We start from the raw sequence: 19,936 nt of genomic DNA on the forward strand, positions 1-19,936 counted from the left end.
AGCAACGTATTGGGAGCCCAGTGTTTGGCTCTGGCTGAACACGCCTCGCTGGTTCTGTGAAAAAGTGGCCCATCAGTATTCATGTGCCGAGAGGCGCCGGAGCCCTCAGATATGTGGAGGGATGAGAGCGAGGATGGTGGTGAATAGCTAACGCGTATCAATTCTCTCCCGGACTGGAATCAAACATTAAGCCCCTAAACTGTATGCTCGCTTTTTTTTTTATCTGCACAATGGCTGGTGTTGGGGAGTGATAAGACAGATGTTTGCGTGGCCACTAACCGCTCCAGGGCTGACGGGCGCCGCCATGTTGTTGCGTTTCACTTCACTTTATTACGCTCCGCCTGCAGGCCCAGATGGCCGCAATCATTGCACGGTGGAGTTGAGATGGCCGTGGATGTTAACGGGCTAATGTGTGTGTGACCGCAGGAAGCTTCGACATGCAATTTGACCTCCAAGTGGGGGTGGGGACTCTGGTGGTGGCCCGCCCGCTGGATGCTGAGGTGCAGACCGTGTACAACATGACGGTGCAGGTGACTGATGGCACCAACGTCGCCACTACGCAGGTATGCTAACACAGGACATGAAGACAAAAAGAAAATTTTTAGCATTTAGTATTTTGTCTTTGACATGACCTTGATCCTCAAAAGTTCAACATCTCTGTACTTCCAGCCTGACCTTGCTCTTCTTCTTGCTAATGAGTGCTTTGCATCTTCTGGTGTAGCCATTGTTTTCATGACACCTGCCCTCTGCAGGTTGTTACTGGTACTACAGTTGTTTTAGGTTCTTTCCAGCTCTCATATTTCTGTTTCCTTGGTCTACTTGCTCCATGTCTACTTAGAACACCGGTACACCTTTCATCTTCAGGACAGTCCAGATGTTGCCAGATGGTTGTGGTGCAAATATTTGGACTCATGGGCCGCACTGAGTTCACAAAATTGTCTTATATTTAACACACACACACATGCTTATAATTTTCCTTGAACTCATTCATTCATTTTCTACCACTTTTTCCTCACAAGGCTTGCGGGGGGTGCTGGAGCCTATCCCAGCTGTCTTGGGGCGAGAGGCGGGGTACACACTGGACTGTTGGCCAGCCAATCACAGGGCACATATAGACAAACAACCATTCACACTCACAATTTGGAGTGGCCAATTAACCTAGCATGTTTTTGGAATGTGGGAGGAAACCGGAGTACCCGGAGAAAACCCACGTATGCACGGGGAGAACATGCAAACTCCACACAGAGATGGCCGAGGGTGGAATTGAACCCTGGTCTCCTAGCTGTGAGGTCTGCGCGCTAACCACTCAACCGCCGTGCAGCCTTTTCCTTGAACTATTTGTCTAATTTTATCTGTATAAGCTGTATGTTCTCATGTCCCTTTTTCCAGGAACACTTTAAACATCAGACCACATCAAACTATTTAATTTACAGTTTTGGTGTTGTTGTTTTTTACTAAATAAGACAACCAACTTGCAAGTCATGTTGCCAGCTTGAAATACTTAGAAAGCAACTGGATGGCCAGATTCAAACGCTTGGTGGGCCGCATGTGGCCCCCGGACCGTAGTTTGGCTATGATTGTACAATGGTTGTGATTGCTTTTCCATCTTCTGCTTGTTTTTCACCCACAGACACCTCTCTGGTTTTCATGTTGTTTTTACCTCTAAATGCAGTTTACACAGGCAAAACAACTACAGCAGCGGTCCTAGCTACGGGCCACATGGGGGAAATGCCCAGGGTGGCATTCTCTTGAAGGCACCGCTAGTGGGAAAGAAAATTTTCGGTCAGTGCTTCATTGCTCCTCATGTAAGGATATGTGTGGCAGATGGGCGCCCTCTACAGGCGGGGTACTCTCACACCCATGCTGTCCTTAAAACCCATAGTAACATTGGAGAGATTCTCTAAGATTTGACCTTTGATCGGATGGACACCTGATCTCAGCTACCTCATCTATAATAATGATCTGAGTTCGCTAACCTTTCAACAGGACTTTTGCCTTTGCATAAAGTCATTGATGGTAAGATTGGTAGAAAACTGCCATTGTTGTTTGCTATCATGACAGACCCCATCAACATCACTGAGGCTCTTGCCTTCTTGAAGGTAATGAAGATGTTCCTCCCTGTCAGGTTTTCATCCGCGTCCAAGACAGCAACGACAACCCTCCGGTCTTCTCTCAGCCGGCTTACGACATCAGCGTGTCAGAGGACGTCCCGGTGGACACGGAGCTGCTGCGTGTCAGGGCGTCGGACATGGACGAGCGCAGCCGCCTCAGCTTCTCCATCTACGGCAGCGTGGACCCGGCCAGCATGAGGCTGTTCAGGGTCAACCCAAGCACGGGTGTCGTGTACACAGCAGACCGACTAGACTACGAGGCTCGAACACAGCACATCCTTACTGTCATGGTGAGAAGAAGACTTACCTCTGACCTAAATTGTTTCCAAGCACCCTCCTCATGTGGTCCCATGTTGCTTCAGGTCAAAGATCAGGAGTTCCCATTCAACCGGGACCTGGCCCGGATCCTGGTGGCAGTGGAGGACTCAAATGACAATATTCCGTACTTCACCAGCACCATTTACGATGCTGTGGCCTACGAGTCTTCTGCCGTCGGCACGTCAGTGCTGCAAGTCACGGCACTGGACAAAGACAATGGCATCAATGGACAACTCACCTACACCATACAAGCAGGTGGGAATACCTGCTGGAATTGTGCTCTGTGTATTTCCCAAGGTAATACGTGTGTTGTTGTTCTCAGGCAACACCGGGGGTGTGTTTGGCATCAATAACAACACAGGGCTCATCTTCATCGCCAAGGAGCTGGAGCTCACCTCCGTGGGCTTTTACACGCTCACCGTGCAAGTCACCGACAACGGATTTCCTCCGCTAATGGCCTCGTCTTCTGTCCGTGTCTCCTTGATGCTCTCCGACTTGTCCAAACCAAAATTCTCCCAGAAGGAGTATCAGGCGGAGGTAAAGATGGAAACATCTCAGTGTCATTTAGTAGTTCACAGATGATTACGTATTCATGCAGATTATGGAGAACAGCACCGTTGGAACTTACGTGACCGCCGTTAGCGCACTGAGCCGCTCAGCACTGGTTTATGACATCACCAGGGGCAACGAGGAAAACTGCTTCTTCATTAATCATCACACCGGTGTCATCAGCACACGCACACTCTTTGACTTCGAGGTTGGTTTCTGTTTCACTTTAACAAGTGCTAAGATCGGGATATGACATTTGGTGTCTACAACATGTCACGTGTCTTTTTGTGGTCAGAAAACACCATCCTACTTCCTCTTGGTTCATTCTTTAAGCATGGCGGGCGTGGAGGCCAGCGCCACAGTCGTGGTGCAGGTGGGGGATGTCAACGATAATGCTCCTGTCTTCCAGCAATTAAGGTATGAAAATTAGTGTTGGTGCTTTTGGACCGAGAACCGTGGACCCCCATGTTGGACTTCCTTGTGGTAGGTACGTGGGGTCCATCAGTGAGGCAGCCCCGGTCAACAGTGTGGTTCTGGCGGATGACGGCAACCCTCTGGTCATCCGGGCGACCGACGCCGACAGCAGTCACAACGCCCTGCTGGTGTTTCAGATTATAGACGAGACCGCTCGCATGTTCTTCAGCGTGGACCCAGGGACCGGATCCATCCGGTAGGAGCAAGGAAAAACCCTTTTTAGCTGAGACCGTCTTACTTTTTTGGTTCTGGTATTTCAGGACCATTTCCAGTGTGGATTACGAGACCTTCCCAGAGTTCGTCTTCAGAGTTCATGTTAGCGACAGTGGCCAGCCTCCAAAAAGTGCTGAGAGCCCTGCTGAGGTGTTCATAAAGGTGCACAGCCGACACATTTGTCCACGTCTCCAAGCAGTTACCTCACTGTGGTAGTGTCCCCTTTTTTGAATACCTTAGGTCATCAACATCAACGACTCGCCCCCAAAGTTCTCTCAGGACATGTACGAGACCATCCTCCTGCTGCCAACCTACATGGGTGTTGAGGTTCTGCGAGTTGAAGCGTTTGATCCAGACATGACAACGGAGCCTAACCACTCCCACACCCATCAGCTGGTCTACTCTCTGGTGGACCGAAACCTGGAGCATTTCACCATGGACCGCGGCAGTGGGGTTGTAACGGTCATCAATCAGAACCTCAGCAAAGACCGCTATCGATTCAACGTGAAGGTCAGACAATTGAACCACGTTTGCTGACATAAATAGACGGGCACTTAATTAGTCAACGCTGCACAAACGCTAATGAGAATACAATAATAATACAAGGCCAAATTTAGTACCGTCGTGCAATTCACCTGTAATAATACTCTTTATATCTGCTTCTCCGAGGTTTGGGATGGCCGTTTCTCCAGCGTAGCCTTGGTCACGGTGCTCGTCCGTCAAGCCATCAACAGTGGCCTCTCCTTCACCGCCTCGTTCTACTCAGCCTCCGTTCGAGAGAACACATGGGACGTGACCGCACTCGCCGTGGTGAACGCCGTGGGCCACGGCCTCAATGAGCCGCTCATGTTCTCGCTGCTTAATCCCGGTGGGCTTTTCGCCATACGGCCCACGTGCGGGGCGCTGCTCACAACCGGGGTCCCCTTTGACCGTGAGGAGCGGGACAGTTACGAGCTGGTGGTGGAAGTCCGTAAAGAGGATGAGGTACTTAAGGTGGCAAGGGTCACGGTCAGGGTGCAGGTGAGATGAACGTCCAAATGTGGCTTGGTCGTCTTATGAAGACTTAAGTTGACTTATGATGTCATCTTTCAGATCGAAGATGACAACGACAACGCCCCTGAATTTGTGAACCTACCCTACTATGCCACAGTACAGGTGGAATCAGAACCTGGGTTGTCTATTTTCAGGGTGTTGTCCACTGACCGGGACTTGGGTGTGAACGGGCAGGTGACCTACGGCCTGAAAGAACCACACAGGAACTTCCAGGTGATTCCTTTTCATATTCAGAAGTGTTTTGAATTATATCATAATGTAAAAATCTACTGTACAGGTGAATCCAGTAACAGGGGAGTTGATGTTAAAAACAGCGTTTGGGACGGACGTGTCTAACGCGGAGTACAAGGTGGTCATCGTGGCGGCGGATGGCGGCGCCCCGTCCCTGTCTAGTGAGGTGGAGCTTCCAATCACCGTGCTCAATAAAGCCATGCCGGTGTTTGACAAGCCCTTCTATGGCGTCACGGTCCCAGAGGACGTGCCCGTGTCCACCTCACTCCTGAGCGTTAACGCCACCAGCCCGACAGGACAGGGCATCATCTTTACCATTGCTGGTGGTGACCCTTCGCTCCAGTTCGACATCGGCTTCGACACGGGCGTCATCAGCGTGGTCTACCCGCTGGACTATGAGACAACGCAGTACTACCGCCTCACCGCCAGGGCCACCGACACATTGACGGGGGCCAAGTCGGAAGTGGACGTGGATGTTGTTGTGCTGGATGTCAACGATAACCCGCCGTTGTTCCAAAAGCCGTCGTACTCGGCCGTGCTGGCGGAGAACGCCATGATTGGAACCAGCGTCTTGCAGGTGTGTGCAGTGTTGAGTTATAATATCAGCGGCCGCGTTATTCCTGAGTGGATCTTGATATTTCCCCAAGAATTGCTCAGGGAAAGCTCTTGACCTTCTCCAAATAATACACTGGTGAGGTTTACACAAGATGACTCTAAGACCAACATAATTAAACCGTCTGGCCTCAGAAAGACAATGGATCAAATCATGAAATCCAAATTATTATTGCCTGTAAACCTGAAACTAAATAAATATTTGAACTGTCAATATGTCAAACACGTCCCATTGCAGGTTTCCGCTCAGGACCAAGACTCCGAAAAGAACTCTGCAGTGAGCTACCAGATCGTATCCGACCTCTACAACAGTACCGACTACTTCCACATCGAACGTGACAGCGGCCTGGTCTTGACAGCGCGCTTGCTTGACTACGAGCTCACGCAGCGCTTCAACTTCATCATCAGGGCAACAGACAGCGGCGAGTCCGCTCTCGGCAGCGACGTCAGCGTCACGGTGGCCGTCGCCGACACCAACGACAACCCCCCCAACTTCAGCCAGTCTCTTTACGAGGCTTTCGTCAGCGAGCTCGCACCCCGGGGACACTTTGTCACCTGCGTCCAGGCGTCAGATGCCGACATCGGTGACGCCCAGAGGCTGAGGTGAGGACTTTGAAAATTCTAGAAGTTGTCATCTCTCCATCACTTCCAGTGCTGTAAGCTTCCCGCCCTCAGGTACAGCATCGTGTCCGGGAACGAGAGGATGACGTTCAACATGGAGGAGGAATCCGGCGTGCTGCGTCTGTCTAACAAGAGGCGACAAGGCATGAAGCTCTCATATCAGCTCAACGTGTCCGTGTCAGATGGCGTCTTCACCAACACGGCGCAGGTGAACCAACCATCCGGATTGATGCCTGCATGTGGGCCGGGGTGACCTCTTCCGCGGCGTCAATTACTGATATCCAGTATGGCTGGCAAGCAGCTCGGCTGGGGTGGTCAGAGGTTAATGCGCGTTCACATCACGTCAGATTTACTGACAGCACCAGCTGCCAAGTGGAACGTTCCGTCTCGGAGCTGCATGTTTTGCAGCATCGGCTCTTTTCTAATTGCCTACATTAAGTGTGGACACTTATGGAATAATAAGAAGACTTTATTCCACCAGGAGGCCAAAAAAGGTCACACGCATCCAGAATTGCATCCAAGATCTTGTCTTTCCGGAATATTTCTCCTTGACTTAGTTCAGTGGGGGGGTCACCTCTGGGAGGCGTGGTGCACTGTCGGGAGAGGCAGGGAGAACTTCCAATATTAGTGGCGACCTACCAACACATGAATTTGTCATTCTCATTCTGTCTCCTCACAAGGGTCGTGGAGGGGTGCTGGAGCCTATCCCAGCTTTCTTCGGGTGAGAGGCGGGCTGCACCTCGGACTGGTGGCCAGCCAATCACAGGGCACATATAGACAAACAACCATTCACACTCACATTCATACCTATGGACAATTTGGAGTCGCCAATTAACCTAGCATGTTTTTGGAATGTGGGAGGAAACCGGAGTACCCGGAGAAAACCCACGCATGCATTCGAGGGTGGAATTGAACTCGGGTCTATGAGGCCTGCGTGCTAACCACTCTCCGCCGAGCAGCCTGCATTCTCAGCATACAATTTGCAATTTGTATGCTTCACTGCTTTCCATTTGTAGTTTAGAGTTCTGCGTGAACAATACAGATAAATAAGACAATAATAAGAAAATAATTGAGTAAGTTGAAGAACTACGATGATGGCGTGCTGATGACCAGTGATTTCCAGGTGGTGGTTCGAGTCCTGGGAGCCAACCTGTACAGTCCAGTATTCAGCCAGAGGTTCTACTTAGCGGAAGTTAGAGAGAATGTACCTCCAAGGTCAAAGGTTATCCAGGTATGTCGACCTATTCTCATTGTGGTCGTGGTCTTGATGTGACCAGCTCAAACTGTGTACCCCTGTTCCCCAGGTCCGTGCCACAGATGAGGACTCCGGGCTGTTTGGCCAGATCACCTACTCTTTCATCAACGACTTTGGGAAACGTCACTTCACCATCGATGCTGATGGAGTCATCTCCACCCTGCAAAAGCTGGACCGAGAGAATCCTCAGAACATGGACATTGTGCTGACTGTCATGGCCCTGGACGGCGGAGGTATCAATAGCATCATTCATTTTGTTTTCATACTCGATGCCAGTGCTTCTCAAATCCTGGGGGAGCCCTCTGGCGACCCCAAATTGTCCATAGGTATGAATGTGAGTGCAGGGTGTACCCCGAAGACAGCTGGGATAGGCTCCAGCATGCCCGCGACCCTCGTGAGGATAAGCGGTAGAAAATGAATGGATGAATAAATGTCATATACTGTCAGTTCCCTCGGTAGCTTGTGGTTCGCTTTGTTCCTCATTAGCACACGTAGGATATACTCTGATTCTCCGTATTTTACTCCCTGCTGTCTTTTCCAGGACGTGCCTCCTTTTGCACGGTGCGAGTGGTTCTGGCTGACGAGAATGACAACGCGCCACGTTTCAGGGCAGTGGAGTACCGCATGAGCATCAAAGCCAACGTTGGCAAAGGATCCCTGGTCACGCAAATCCAGGCCACTGACCCCGATGCCGGAGCTAATGGGAGGATCATCTACTCCCTCTACAGTGAGGCCCGCTTGTCGCTGGTTGACGTTCTGGAGGTCAGTGTGGACCTGGCGTGGAATAGCAACAACGTTACTTTGTTAGCGGTACCACTGTTGTGTTAGCATATGTCCTAATTGTTCCTGGTGTCCAGGTGGAGTCAGACAGTGGCTGGATGATGACAAAGAGTAACGTGGACCACCTCCAGGGCACCGTGTTGTCCTTCTTCGTCAAAGCCACCGACTGCGGCTCACCGGCCAAACACTCGCTGGTGTCAGCTTTCATCCACGTCGTTCCTCCGGACGCGTACATTCCCTCCTTCAGCCAGCCGCAGTACTCCTTCACCATTCCTGAGGACACGGCGGTGGGAATGGCACTGGGCTCCGTGTACATGGGCCTCGGGCAGACCGGATCCTTCACCTCTATCGGGGGGGAGACGCCCGACAGCAACCACGGGGGGACCTTTCTGGTGGAGGGTGACACCGGCCTGATCCGCCTCGTCAAGCCACTGGACTACGAACAGATCAGCATCTATCGCTTCAAGGTTGCAGCCACGACCAGAAGGGACCTGATCGAGTCCATTACCAGCGTGGACCTCGAGGTCAAGGTCAGTAAGAGACTCATTTTTACCTTCTACACGACTGTCAACCTTGATTAGATGCCATCAGGATTCTTGTTTTCTCCACTTTGCAGGTCTTGGATGTGAACGACAACAATCCAGCATTTGAGACTGAAGCCTATGTTGCCACGGTAATGGAGGGGATGCCAGTCGGGACCAGAGTGGTACAAGTGCGAGCCCTGGACCCCGACTGGGGCTCCAATGGACAAGTGTGTAACAAGAGCAATGCTTCTTCATGTGTGTAAGCGTCCTTGACAATGTTCACTTCCTGCAGGTCACCTACAGTCTGGGGCCTCTCCTCACCAACAACCGGGACTTGACAAAAGACCTCCAACCCCTTGGAACCGTCACCACCAGTTCTGTGTTTGCAGTCGACAGCAAAACGGGCTGGATCACGACCACCAGCCCCATGGACCACGAGGCCTGCTCCAGCTACAGCTTCCAGGTGCTGGCCTCCGACCTGGGGGAGTCACGCTCCCTCTCTTCCACCACCGTGGTCACCATCACCGTGTCCGACGTCAACGACAACCCGCCGCACTTTGAGAGGCAGCTGTACCGCGGGGCCGTCAAGGAGAGCGACCCCCTCGGCGAGGTTGTTGCGGTGCTGAAGACCAGAGATCAAGACGGGGCGGATCAGAACCGCCTCGTCAGCTTTTACATCACTGGTGAGAAAGTGCAGATATTGCAGCTGTTAATGAGGGCGCCGTTATTGAAGGTCAAATCCTAAATGAATTTTAGGTGTAAATGTCAAACTCGATTTAGTTCTCTTTTAGTTCTGGTGTTGTTGTTGCATAAAAAAGCCAACTATCTTTAAATCCATGTTGGTTTCCTGTCAAGTTGAAGCCATTAGCTCATTAAACTGAGCGTCTGTTTCTCGTTTTTGATGATTGTTTTTCTGCAGTGAATCAGATAGTATGATGAGAAGAAATGAGGTGTTCCAGTAACTTGAAATGATGAAGATGTGCTGGTTTCCACGCTAAGTAGCCCCCTCTTCGAGAGTGGTGTTTTCAAAGCAGCAAGATGTTTCTCATTCTCCAAACGTACTGCAGTAATGACGAAGGGCGCTGTAGTCTGCCCTTGTTTTTCTGGCATTTAGCTCGCTGATTGGCCTAATGGAGGCTGTGTAATAAAAGGTCACCTATTGAAACTTTGAAAGGCCACATCTGTTTCACCGCCGGCCTGCTTTCCGTGGCGATGACTGATGGTTATTGACCGCGGACGGCCGGAGAGCCAGACTTTGACATGCACGTCTTCATGTTGCATCGTGTCGTTTCCAGGAGGGAACCCGCGGGGCGTCTTCGGCCTAGCGCTGGTGCAGGGCGAGTGGAAGGTGTACGTCAGCGGGCTGCTGGACCGTGAGCAGCAGGACTGGTACCTGCTCAATATCACAGCCAGCGACGGGCTGTACGTGGCCCGCACCGCCGTGGAGGTGACTGTCATGGACGCCAACGACAACAGTCCCGTCTGCAACCAGGTCAGTGGGATGAATGATAGAGCGTTAACGATATTAAGCCAAGGTTATGTTCTCATTGTCCAAGAATTCCAAGGACCCCAGTCCAACTACATTGACTGAGCACCAACCCGTAGCTACATGAAATGGTTTGGTCCACGACTACCTTCGCATGGTGCCTGTCAATCTGCGGCAGAGTCAAACTAATATGCCAATATGCCACCTTTACCACCTATTTTTTTTGTAGCCTACCTGGTGTTCGTGTCGTGGAAATGAACCTGTTAGCTTAATGTCCACAGTGAAATAAGCTAGCAGCGCATTATCATGTTGCGTTGGCCTTCATCCCACTCCTTTTTAACCAACATTTAATCAGCACATGTAAATGCTCAGTATGTAACTTTAATAATAACTTTACCCCTCCCTGTGGAGGTGAGCAACAATGTGTTCGATCAATTGGATAATCGATTAGTCATCAATTATCAAGCTCTAATAAAAATGTCAGAGAGAGTTTGTTTTTAACCGAACATCAAAGGGGAACTGCGCTTTTTTTTAGAATTTTGCCCATCATTCCCAATCGTTATGTGAAACATAAACACATATTTTGTTCCATTTTCTGGGCATTATAACACGAGAAAACAAGTTAATATGAACTAGCTAAAATGCACGTCATTGGGATACACCTATTTTGACCATTTTTTTTTCTATTTTGTTCTTTTTTGGTATTGAAATCCTTAAGCAAAGATTGATTTAAGCTGCGAGTGCATTATTGCCCACTTTTAATGCAGTTCGACGCAGGATCGGATATATCGACAGTCCGGTTATATCGATATTTTTTCCGAGTCCTGACAATATCGATATAACAAGACTTTACTGTATTTTTGCATTTAGCAAAAGTTGTATCTCACATTATGAACTGAAAATCTGAATGGAAACCAAACTCGCTGGTGCCTCATGTGACGTGTGTGACCCCTGCCCTAAAGAAAAGTGCAATTCCTCTCAAAATTAAGCTACATTGTAGCTACTCATTAACTTGTTATAATTCATTTCTCATTTCCAAACAATGCAAAACATCACATTTTGTGTGGATTTCCCACATTGCAAGCTCTTGGGCAATTTATGCTGCAAAACACATTAGATGGGCATTGAATATGTATTTGTTTCAACAATCTTTGCGTATTACCGACATGACACACCAGGGAATGCTTTGCTGCTTTAATATTTGCCTTTCATTCACCTCAGTTTCAATCGCAGCTCTTTAACATGCACAATTTGCTCACAGCTGACACAAATAAATGAAAAAGGTATTATTTTATGCAAATTGCTCCGCCGTGATGCTTGGCTTCCCTCCCTAAACGTGCTGGAAAGTGAACCTTAAAAATGCAGTGCACGTTGCACTGGAAAAGCCCAGTTTTTGTTTCGAGTTTGTTCTCCAAGTTTGCACTATTTACACTAATGACTTGAGAAACTTTTTGGAAACTCTCCCTCAAAACTCTCACTAATTATGTCCGGGTGTCGTGCTGGCTTGTAAAAGGCCAGAGATGTTAGCGTGACATCATTAAGAGTCATTAGGAGTCACATGCTAATGCGGGTCAAAACAAACGTTGTTTGTAACTCATATAATTGCTAATTAGGCTGGATGAGAAGTGTGTCAGATGTGAGCAAAAGCCAAAGGGAGGGAGAGGCAGCGCTGCGCAGGATTCCGTGTTTGGTGACTGAGGTCACAGGCGTCATTCCGAGATACAGTCGATGGAGTTCTGGGCAGGGAAAGACCACTTAACCTTGTTGGTTTTGGTTCTGTCAGCTGGGATAATGGATGGACTGCTGTGTGTGTGTGTGTGTGTGTGTGTGTGCGCCAGGCCGTGTACAGCACCTCCTTTCCCGAGGACATCGCCCCTAACAAGGGTGTCCTGACCGTGGGAGCGACAGATGCTGACTCAGGCTCCAGTGCTGAGATCCAATATTCACTTTTTGGCATCGGCGTGGAAGACTTCTACATGGACGCTAATACTGGTACCTTAAATCACAACTTCCTTGGGGGGGGGGGGGGGGTGTTTTTACATAGAAAATACAATTCTGAGGACGAGGCCTTCGATGCTTACGAAAATATATACAGTGTAACCTCTGTTAGCGTCTGCCCTGGTTAGTGTGTTTTACTATTCATGTCTTGGTTAGCGTCCATTCTCCAGTTAGCAATGTGGCATTCTGTTATCAATCAACTGCGTGTCCTGTTAGCTTGCTAATACACGGAAACGCTGTCGCCGGTCTATGATGTCATCAGAGGCTGACTGTAGTTCTTTACAATCTAACACAGTAACGTAACAAGTAAACGTTAACACAAAACACGTTTTTGTAGTTGTACAATGATAGTTTTATATTCATAATGCAGTTCTAAATGCATATAAAGGATGGATGAAATGGCTAAATGAACATTTAAGTTTTATCTCGACATGTTAACAAACACACAATGTGGCCATGAGATCAAGACACCACCTTTGTGTTTTGCAATGAGTTATTTCTTCAATTCAATAGTGATTTTTTTTACTTACTTTAACAAAATGCTGGCACCTTCAACTTTCTTGGGCTCCATTTTGAATTATTTTGCTGTCTGAATCAAATGGTAAACAGAGACTCGAGGGGAGAAAGACTATTGAATTGAGGAAATAACTCATGGTAAAACACGAAGGTGGTGTCCATGTTGTTCTCGCTCCAACAGCATTATTGGAACACCTATTTCTTTCCCTTTTCTGTGCATTGTAGCGTGAGAAAACTATTTAATATAAGCTAGCTAACAATAGTACGTCATGGGAAATACCTTTTTTGATGCTCATGTCCTCACAAAATGTTCCATTTACATAAAGGGGCTTCTGTATTAACCAAGCTACAGCGATATTGTTATTGTGGCAGCTTTTTTTAGAGGGCTTTGTAGTTGAAATCGGTGTATCCCAATGACTTGCATTGTTAGCTAGCTCATATTAACTCCTTTTCTCTTGTTATAATGCACACTAAAAAGGGAAATAAATATGTGTTCATGTTTCGATCTCCTGACTGTGTGGCCAACATGCTAACCACTCATCCACTGTGCGGCCAGGCTAGTGTTGTCAGGCGAAATTGTATTTGTAAAAAAAACTACAAAAAATACAAAAAGACAGTTTGATGAATATGATTTACAAACTCCAACCATCCATTAGGGCGCTTATCCTCATTAGGTTTGCAGGGTATGCTGGAGCCTATCCCAGGTGACTTTGGGCGAAAGACCTATGGACAATTTGGAGTCGCCAATAAACCTAACATGCATGCTTTTGGAATGTGGGAGGAAACCGGAGTACCCGAAGAAACGCTAGAACACGCCCAAGCGGAGATTCCAAACCAGGTCTTCCCGATCTCGCCGTATGGTTTACATGCCAACCACTCATCCACCGTGCGGCCTGATTTACAAACTCATACTTAGCTATCCTGAAGACTGTCTTCAATATTTCCGAAACAACATACAGGATGGAAGGTTAGTGTCGACTGTGGAGTCATGTTTGTGTTCAGGTGAGCTGCGCACGGCGGCGCCCATGGACCGTGAAACCACACCCACCTACAAACTCATCGCCCAGGCCACGGATGGAGGTGGGCTCTTCTGCCGCTCTGACGTCTCCCTCAAGGTCCTGGACGTAAACGACAACGCGCCCTTGTTTGCGTCCTTGCACTACGTGGCAAGCGTTTACGAGAACGCCGTCCCCAACACTCTCCTCACGCGGCTGCAGGCCAGCGACCCTGATGAAGGTCAGCTGAGGCCGTGACGACCTTTGAGCCAGTAGCGTGGTTTAGGTCAAAGTCTCTTCTGTCCCCAACAGGCCTCAACCGGACTGTGGCGTACTCTCTGGTGGACTCAGCCAACGGCTTCTTCTCCATTGATCCAGTTTCAGGGGTGGTGGTTCTCGAGAGAACCCTGGACAGAGAGAGCCAGGACTCCTATCGGCTACGCGTCCGTGCCAGTGACCAAGCTGGGCAGCAGGGGGCGCTGTTCTCTCAGGTTGGTGGGATTCAGTTTGGAGTGCCTTCAAAGTCATTTGAGGTCATAAATGTCGGAATGGTGCGAAAACATGTCTGACATACACAATAAACCACAAGTAAGAACATGTAAGAACCCTAGAGTTATTGGGATTAACAAGCGAGTTCATCATTTACCACAAGATGTTCTTCTTTTCTGTACGCGCGTCTGAGTGAAAGGAAGCACCCCCAAGCTGTGCTGGGAGAAGATGAGATAAAGAGCCATGTAGATTCTAATTAAGATCAATGCTTATCACACGAGCATGGAGCTGGAAAGATGAGGACGGTGACAGCTGCAGGAGAAGCCAGCAGAAAAGCAGCTCTTTGGCGCCCACTGGTGGCTGTTTGGAAAGGCTAGAAATGGCAAATAAGTATTCAAGGAAGTTTGATATTAAATCCCTTAAGAGTATTTCTAATTACTTGTCTTGTGTGCCCACTAGGTGGACTTGACTGTGCTGGTCCTGGACGTAAACGACAATGCACCGGTATTCCAGAGGCGTGATTACACCGTGACCGTCCCTGAGGACGTGGCCGTGGGCGCTGAGGTCCTCCGAGTGCTGGCTACCAGCGCCGACATCGGTCCCAACGCCGAAATCACCTACAGGATCCGCTCTGGCAATGAGTTGGAAAAGTTCTCCATCGACAGAATCCTCGGTGAGCTTTGATAGATCCATATCTCACAGAGGCTCTAGATGTGACATGCTGGTGTTTTAGGATCCATCTCTGTGGCTGATGATTTGGACTTTGAGGTGTGCAAGGACTACTATCTGACAGTGGAGGCCTGGGATGGCGGGAGCCCTCCACTTAGTGCTGCCACCATGGTTACCATCGAGCTTATGGACGTCAACGACAACACCCCAGCATTCAGTCAGGACGTCTACAACGTCCTGGTGGGCGAGGATGCGCCGGTCGGACAGTCAATAACGAAGGTACCGTTCAATGTTAAGCCTCGCTAACTTGACCTGCCAGTGCGGATTAGTGAGCTGAATGGGTTTGTCCCAGGTGCTAGCGGAGGATCTGGACAGCCAAGTTAATGGACGCATCACCTACTCCATCCTGAGAGGCGACCGTACTAACCACTTCTGGATCGACCCGGTGACGGGGCTCCTCAAAGTCAATAAGCGTCTGGACAGGGAGCTGGTAAGGGCGCATCCATAAGCACAAAATATCTCACCAGGAATCAATAGTCATTTTCTGGTTCATGAGCACAGCCCAGACTCAGGAGTCAGCTCAAGGTTAACGTGGACTCGTGGATCACATTATGCCGGCGTGACAAAGCGTGCCCGCCATATTGCCTAATACCGCCGTGTCAAAACCAATCACACAAAAGACCAAAATTCAAAGCCTAGCTTAGGTTGTGGTCCAACCGGGACATTACCCCCCAAATTTGTATTTTTTTGTTTTAAAATGTTTTAAAAGTATTAAAAACCATAAAATCCTTTTAACCAACATACAACAACAGGACAAAGTGTGTATGACAGCTGGTGAATTCATCTTTATGTAGACATACATTTTTTTCCAAACATCGACTTTCCAGTCGTCTGTGGATACGTATATAACTACGGTTGTTTTGGTTTAGTTGTTCCTTTTCAATAGTCAAATGCTACTTAGCTAACAGGACGCAATAAGCTAAGCTAGGAGAACACACATCTGCAAGTTTAAATATTACATGTGGAGTACCCCAGGGGTCCATGCTGGGACCAAAACTGTTCAACTTGAATATCAATGACTTTTGCAAAGTTCCGAAAGACTTAGAGTTGGTATTATTTGTGGATACTACTACTACTACTACTACTACTACTACTACTACTACTACAGAACAGAAGCGATCATTAAAATGGTTTTATAATCAGATTATCCTCGAGTAAAACAAATAAAATGAAATATGTTCTCATGGAAAAATTAACACTAACTAGTCATGTTTACACGAGGACTTTTTCCTCTTTCCAAATGGAATCTTTCCGAATGGCTTTTCCGAAAGCAATGGTATACATGGAAAGGAATATTCCAATCCCTTGTCTACATGAACCGCTATAATGAACCAGCATAGTCAATGGGGCATGCGCAGTAAAGCACCAACATCACGTGATACCGACTTCCCCGAGTTTTTCTTTCACTTGTTGGAATAACTCCGTGTTGCCAGTCTTGAAATTTAGTCTGAATCAAAAAGTTTCCACAGCAGTCCAGTGCCGATTGCGCGCCTCCATTTTTAAAAGTGAAGAACGTCTCGAGCTGCGTATTACGTCATATCTGAGCATGCGCTGAAAGAACGCACCCGGGATAAATTTCAAGATCAAATTCAATCTTGCTAATATTTTACAATTAAACTCGGGACATGTTTTATATAGATATATGTTTTCTTTTTCAAGAAAAACTGGACTTGTGAATAAAGTGTAGAAGGGTTTAGATTCTGTTCCACAAATGGCGCTAATGCACACGAAAGCTGCTTGCCAACCGCGAAGAAGAACGCATCCTGCCAACTTTCCGTTTGAGCGGGTACAAGATAACTCAATCGGATTGGGGTTAAGGAATATTCCACCCCTGGGAATTCAATTATATGTTCATTCGGATTGGCACTTTTCTTTCGGAATGATGTGTATACAAAGGTTACATTTTTTCAGTTTGAGCAAATAAACCGAATGTAATTGGAATATTTGGGTCCATGTATACGTGATTTGATGATTGATGTTTGCAAAATACAAGAAAGAAGGGTTTTGGACGAGTCATGTTATGTTTATTCTTGTGTTATTATCTATTACCATTATGGTTTATGGTCCTTATTTATTATGACTGTGAAAAATCACCATTACATCACCATATGGTTACCGTACATTAGGCGTCTTTATGGTGTTATTTTGTACAGACAATATGTAGTAGTTATACTGCTGCCCTTTTTTTAGTGGTGTACAGTTAAATGATTTTGACCTTTGGTCTGAATCTGGCAAACATATTCAGAATGATTGTGAAACAATATTGTTTCCACTCTCCAAATTAAAATTCCAGAGGAGTAGTTATACCAGAGGAATAGCTTAATTACGCCGATCGCTGTGAGCACTTTGTTTGATAAGATACGCGAGGCGGGCCAACTCTCTGCTATTTTCCAAACAGTTCCGTTGGCTAGATAAAATTGCAGCGTGGGCCAGATTTGTCCCCTGAGAAGAGTTTGACACGTATGGCCTAATGCATACAGATGCACTCATACCGCCGCCCCCCTCTGCCCGCCCCCACTCTGTCCAGGTGTCCCGGTACACTCTGTCAGTGCAGGCCTTTGACAGCGGCTCGCCCGCCATGTCCTCCACTGTCACCATCAACGTTGACATTGCTGATGTCAATGACAACCCGCCCGTCTTCACCCCGCCCAACTCCACGGCCGTCGTCCAGGTAACGGTTCTATCACGTGCTCGTGTTTGATCATGTTCACACCTAACGCCCTCCATGCGAACTTCCAGCTGAGCCAGGCCTCAGGCAGTGTCCTGCTCAAGTTGTCTGTTAGTGACAAAGACTCCACCAGGAATGGCCCCCCCTTTGAGTTTCGCCTCATTTCTGGTAACGAGGGAGGTTTCTTCACCTTAGACCAGACGGGAACGCTGAGGTCTGATCGTGTTTTTGGGCCTGAATCCCCCCGGGAGTTCACCCTAGAGGTCCAGGTTGGAGATCCACATTTTTTGAGTGCAATCACATTTCCATGAGTTCAGTCACTTCCAGTTTCTTTGTGATCCTCCAGGCCAGCGACTCTGGCAGACCCCCGCTTGTCTCCTCGTCCTGGATCTTTATACGCGTGATTGGGAACAGTCAGTATAAGCCGGCTGTCTCTTCCTTGGAAATCATCATAGTCACAGCTACGGACACCTTCCAGGGCGGCTTGATCGGCCGCATACACGCCACAGACCGCGACCCCAACGATGCGCTGTCCTTTACCCAGAAGCCTGAATCCAAAAGCATGTTTAGCATCAACAGACAGGACGGCAGAGTTTCGGCTTTGCCAGGCTTAGAACCGGGAAGGTTAGACCACAAAAAACACTGTTGGATGATGAAGTTCTTTTTAAAAAACTTTTCTATGATCCTTCATCACAGGTACCAGATAAACGCCACAGTCAGCGATGGGCGCTTTGCAGTGATTGCGGATGTTTCGATCCAAGTGGAACAGGTGACGGACGTTCTGCTGCGTAGTGCTGTCACCTTGAGGTTCAACTCCTTGTCCCCCGAAGACCTGCTGGGAAACTACCTCAGCCAGATCAAACTCACCGTGCGTGCGCTAGCGGGCTGGAAATGGTCACCGGGACAGCAGGATCCACTTCACATCCTTGGTGTGCAGCCAGTGGAAGGCAAATCTGACGTGGACCTCCTCGTGGCTATTGAGCGTCCCGAGACAGCCCGCGCCATACGAACAGGAGGGTTCTACTCTGAATCGGAGGTGGCTGCAAAGCTGGCAGAGGGGCAACTCCGAGGGGTCCTGGCAGGGGCCATAGTGGTGGGCAGTGTCTGCTCTGGCGAGCTGGCGTGCGGAGACAAGGTATGCGAGCAGGTGATGGTGATGGAGACTGGCTCACTGGTCGCTTACAGCACGGAACGGGTCAGCTTGGTGGCACCACGGTTCAGGCGGACTGAGACATGCACCTGTCCAGGTAGGTGGATCACACTAAATGATCATAGGTGACCCTAATGTTGGGATGTCCCCACGTTCTCACCAGGAGGGTCATGCTCTGCCCCTGTGGAGCTGTGTGAAGGTCAGTCCTGTCCTGTAGATATGCAGTGTGTTCGCTCTGGCCCGATGGCGCCCTCTGTCTGCCAGTGTCTACCTGAGCACTTGGACGCGTGTGCCGGTATGTTCCTTTTTAAATTTAGGATGAGACCTCCCTGTATGTTGAATCCTTTGGCCATCTTTGCCCATCCAAGGTCAAACGTCGCTGAGTTTTTCGGGCAACAGCTACATCAAGTACAAAGTGACGGAGACTGTTCATAGCGGCGAGATGAAGCTCAGCCTGAAGGTCCGCACACTGCAGACGAGAGGGGTCATCATGTTCACCAGGGTCAACCCCTGCACCATGCTCAAGGTAACGCGTGTCTTTTACCAAATCACCACAAGGCTTCACAAGACCATGATTGTGTTTCAGATCGAAGGGGGTCGCCTGTGGTTCCAACTGGACTGTGACAACACGCTGGGCATCATGGGAATCTCTGGGAGACAAATAAATGACGGCTCGTGGCACGCTGTTGCCTTGGAGCTGACACGGAATTACACCTTGCTCTCGCTGGACGACAGCTACGTGGAGCGGCGGCGTGCGGCCAGAGCACCTGTCCGACTCTGGCCCGTAGCCCCGGAATCGTCCTTTTTCTTTGGTGCGCAGGTGAGGCCGCCTGCTGGTGGGCAAGGTGAGCGGCCAGGCCCTGAGGCGGCGGGGGCACCGAGAGCCCAGGATGGTTTCCAAGGCTGCCTGAGCTCACTGATGCTTAACGGCAAGGAGTTGCCTCTCCAGAACAAGCGGAGCCGCTACGCTCAAATAGCTGGGCTCAGTGAGGTCAAGGTGGGCTGTGTGCTCTACCCGGACACCTGTGTCGGCACGCCCTGCCTCAACGGAGCCATGTGCAGCAGTCTGCCCTATGGAGGTCTGTCGAGATAATCTATTTCATTTGTCGATGATGTTCAATTCGGACTTTTTTTCCAAACATTTCCAATCCAGTGTTTCTTATG

General features: G+C 48.9%; 1 protein-coding gene and 1 long non-coding RNA gene across 3 annotated transcripts in view; one reads left to right on the plus strand and one right to left on the minus strand.

Moving 5' to 3' along the window:
• Nucleotides 1-19,936, plus strand: part of fat3b (FAT atypical cadherin 3b) — a 76,091-nt gene that overhangs the window by 33,402 nt on the left and 22,753 nt on the right. For both annotated transcript variants that reach the window (XM_058086456.2, XM_078787615.1), the window contains 34 exons: nucleotides 427-563; nucleotides 2,126-2,401; nucleotides 2,474-2,684; nucleotides 2,752-2,966; nucleotides 3,028-3,186; nucleotides 3,274-3,395; nucleotides 3,466-3,648; nucleotides 3,713-3,827; nucleotides 3,906-4,175; nucleotides 4,335-4,685; nucleotides 4,758-4,931; nucleotides 4,996-5,526; nucleotides 5,800-6,164; nucleotides 6,237-6,390; nucleotides 7,306-7,413; nucleotides 7,487-7,670; nucleotides 7,979-8,199; nucleotides 8,295-8,747; nucleotides 8,834-8,968; nucleotides 9,034-9,424; nucleotides 10,037-10,233; nucleotides 12,066-12,219; nucleotides 13,744-13,977; nucleotides 14,049-14,227; nucleotides 14,685-14,898; nucleotides 14,959-15,173; nucleotides 15,247-15,384; nucleotides 17,482-17,625; nucleotides 17,694-17,891; nucleotides 17,969-18,246; nucleotides 18,319-18,869; nucleotides 18,936-19,067; nucleotides 19,141-19,298; nucleotides 19,359-19,851. In XM_058086456.2, the coding sequence (XP_057942439.2) occupies nucleotides 427-563; nucleotides 2,126-2,401; nucleotides 2,474-2,684; nucleotides 2,752-2,966; nucleotides 3,028-3,186; nucleotides 3,274-3,395; nucleotides 3,466-3,648; nucleotides 3,713-3,827; nucleotides 3,906-4,175; nucleotides 4,335-4,685; nucleotides 4,758-4,931; nucleotides 4,996-5,526; nucleotides 5,800-6,164; nucleotides 6,237-6,390; nucleotides 7,306-7,413; nucleotides 7,487-7,670; nucleotides 7,979-8,199; nucleotides 8,295-8,747; nucleotides 8,834-8,968; nucleotides 9,034-9,424; nucleotides 10,037-10,233; nucleotides 12,066-12,219; nucleotides 13,744-13,977; nucleotides 14,049-14,227; nucleotides 14,685-14,898; nucleotides 14,959-15,173; nucleotides 15,247-15,384; nucleotides 17,482-17,625; nucleotides 17,694-17,891; nucleotides 17,969-18,246; nucleotides 18,319-18,869; nucleotides 18,936-19,067; nucleotides 19,141-19,298; nucleotides 19,359-19,851 (8,040 nt within the window). The remainder of the gene's footprint in view (nucleotides 1-426; nucleotides 564-2,125; nucleotides 2,402-2,473; nucleotides 2,685-2,751; nucleotides 2,967-3,027; nucleotides 3,187-3,273; nucleotides 3,396-3,465; nucleotides 3,649-3,712; nucleotides 3,828-3,905; nucleotides 4,176-4,334; nucleotides 4,686-4,757; nucleotides 4,932-4,995; nucleotides 5,527-5,799; nucleotides 6,165-6,236; nucleotides 6,391-7,305; nucleotides 7,414-7,486; nucleotides 7,671-7,978; nucleotides 8,200-8,294; nucleotides 8,748-8,833; nucleotides 8,969-9,033; nucleotides 9,425-10,036; nucleotides 10,234-12,065; nucleotides 12,220-13,743; nucleotides 13,978-14,048; nucleotides 14,228-14,684; nucleotides 14,899-14,958; nucleotides 15,174-15,246; nucleotides 15,385-17,481; nucleotides 17,626-17,693; nucleotides 17,892-17,968; nucleotides 18,247-18,318; nucleotides 18,870-18,935; nucleotides 19,068-19,140; nucleotides 19,299-19,358; nucleotides 19,852-19,936) is intronic.
• LOC144894550 (uncharacterized) lies at nucleotides 2,186-4,046 on the minus strand. The gene is made up of 3 exons (XR_013625162.1): nucleotides 2,695-4,046; nucleotides 2,419-2,632; nucleotides 2,186-2,311 (listed from the first exon to the last, which is right to left on the minus strand). It is a non-coding gene; the product is annotated as an uncharacterized LOC144894550 (long non-coding RNA).

The sequence above is a fragment of the Doryrhamphus excisus genome, linkage group LG21 (genome assembly GCF_037039965.1).
Source record: "Doryrhamphus excisus strain RoL-2023G ecotype Guam linkage group LG21, RoL_Dexc_Guam_v1.1, whole genome shotgun sequence".
Classification (NCBI taxonomy): domain Eukaryota; kingdom Metazoa; phylum Chordata; class Actinopteri; order Syngnathiformes; family Syngnathidae; genus Doryrhamphus; species Doryrhamphus excisus.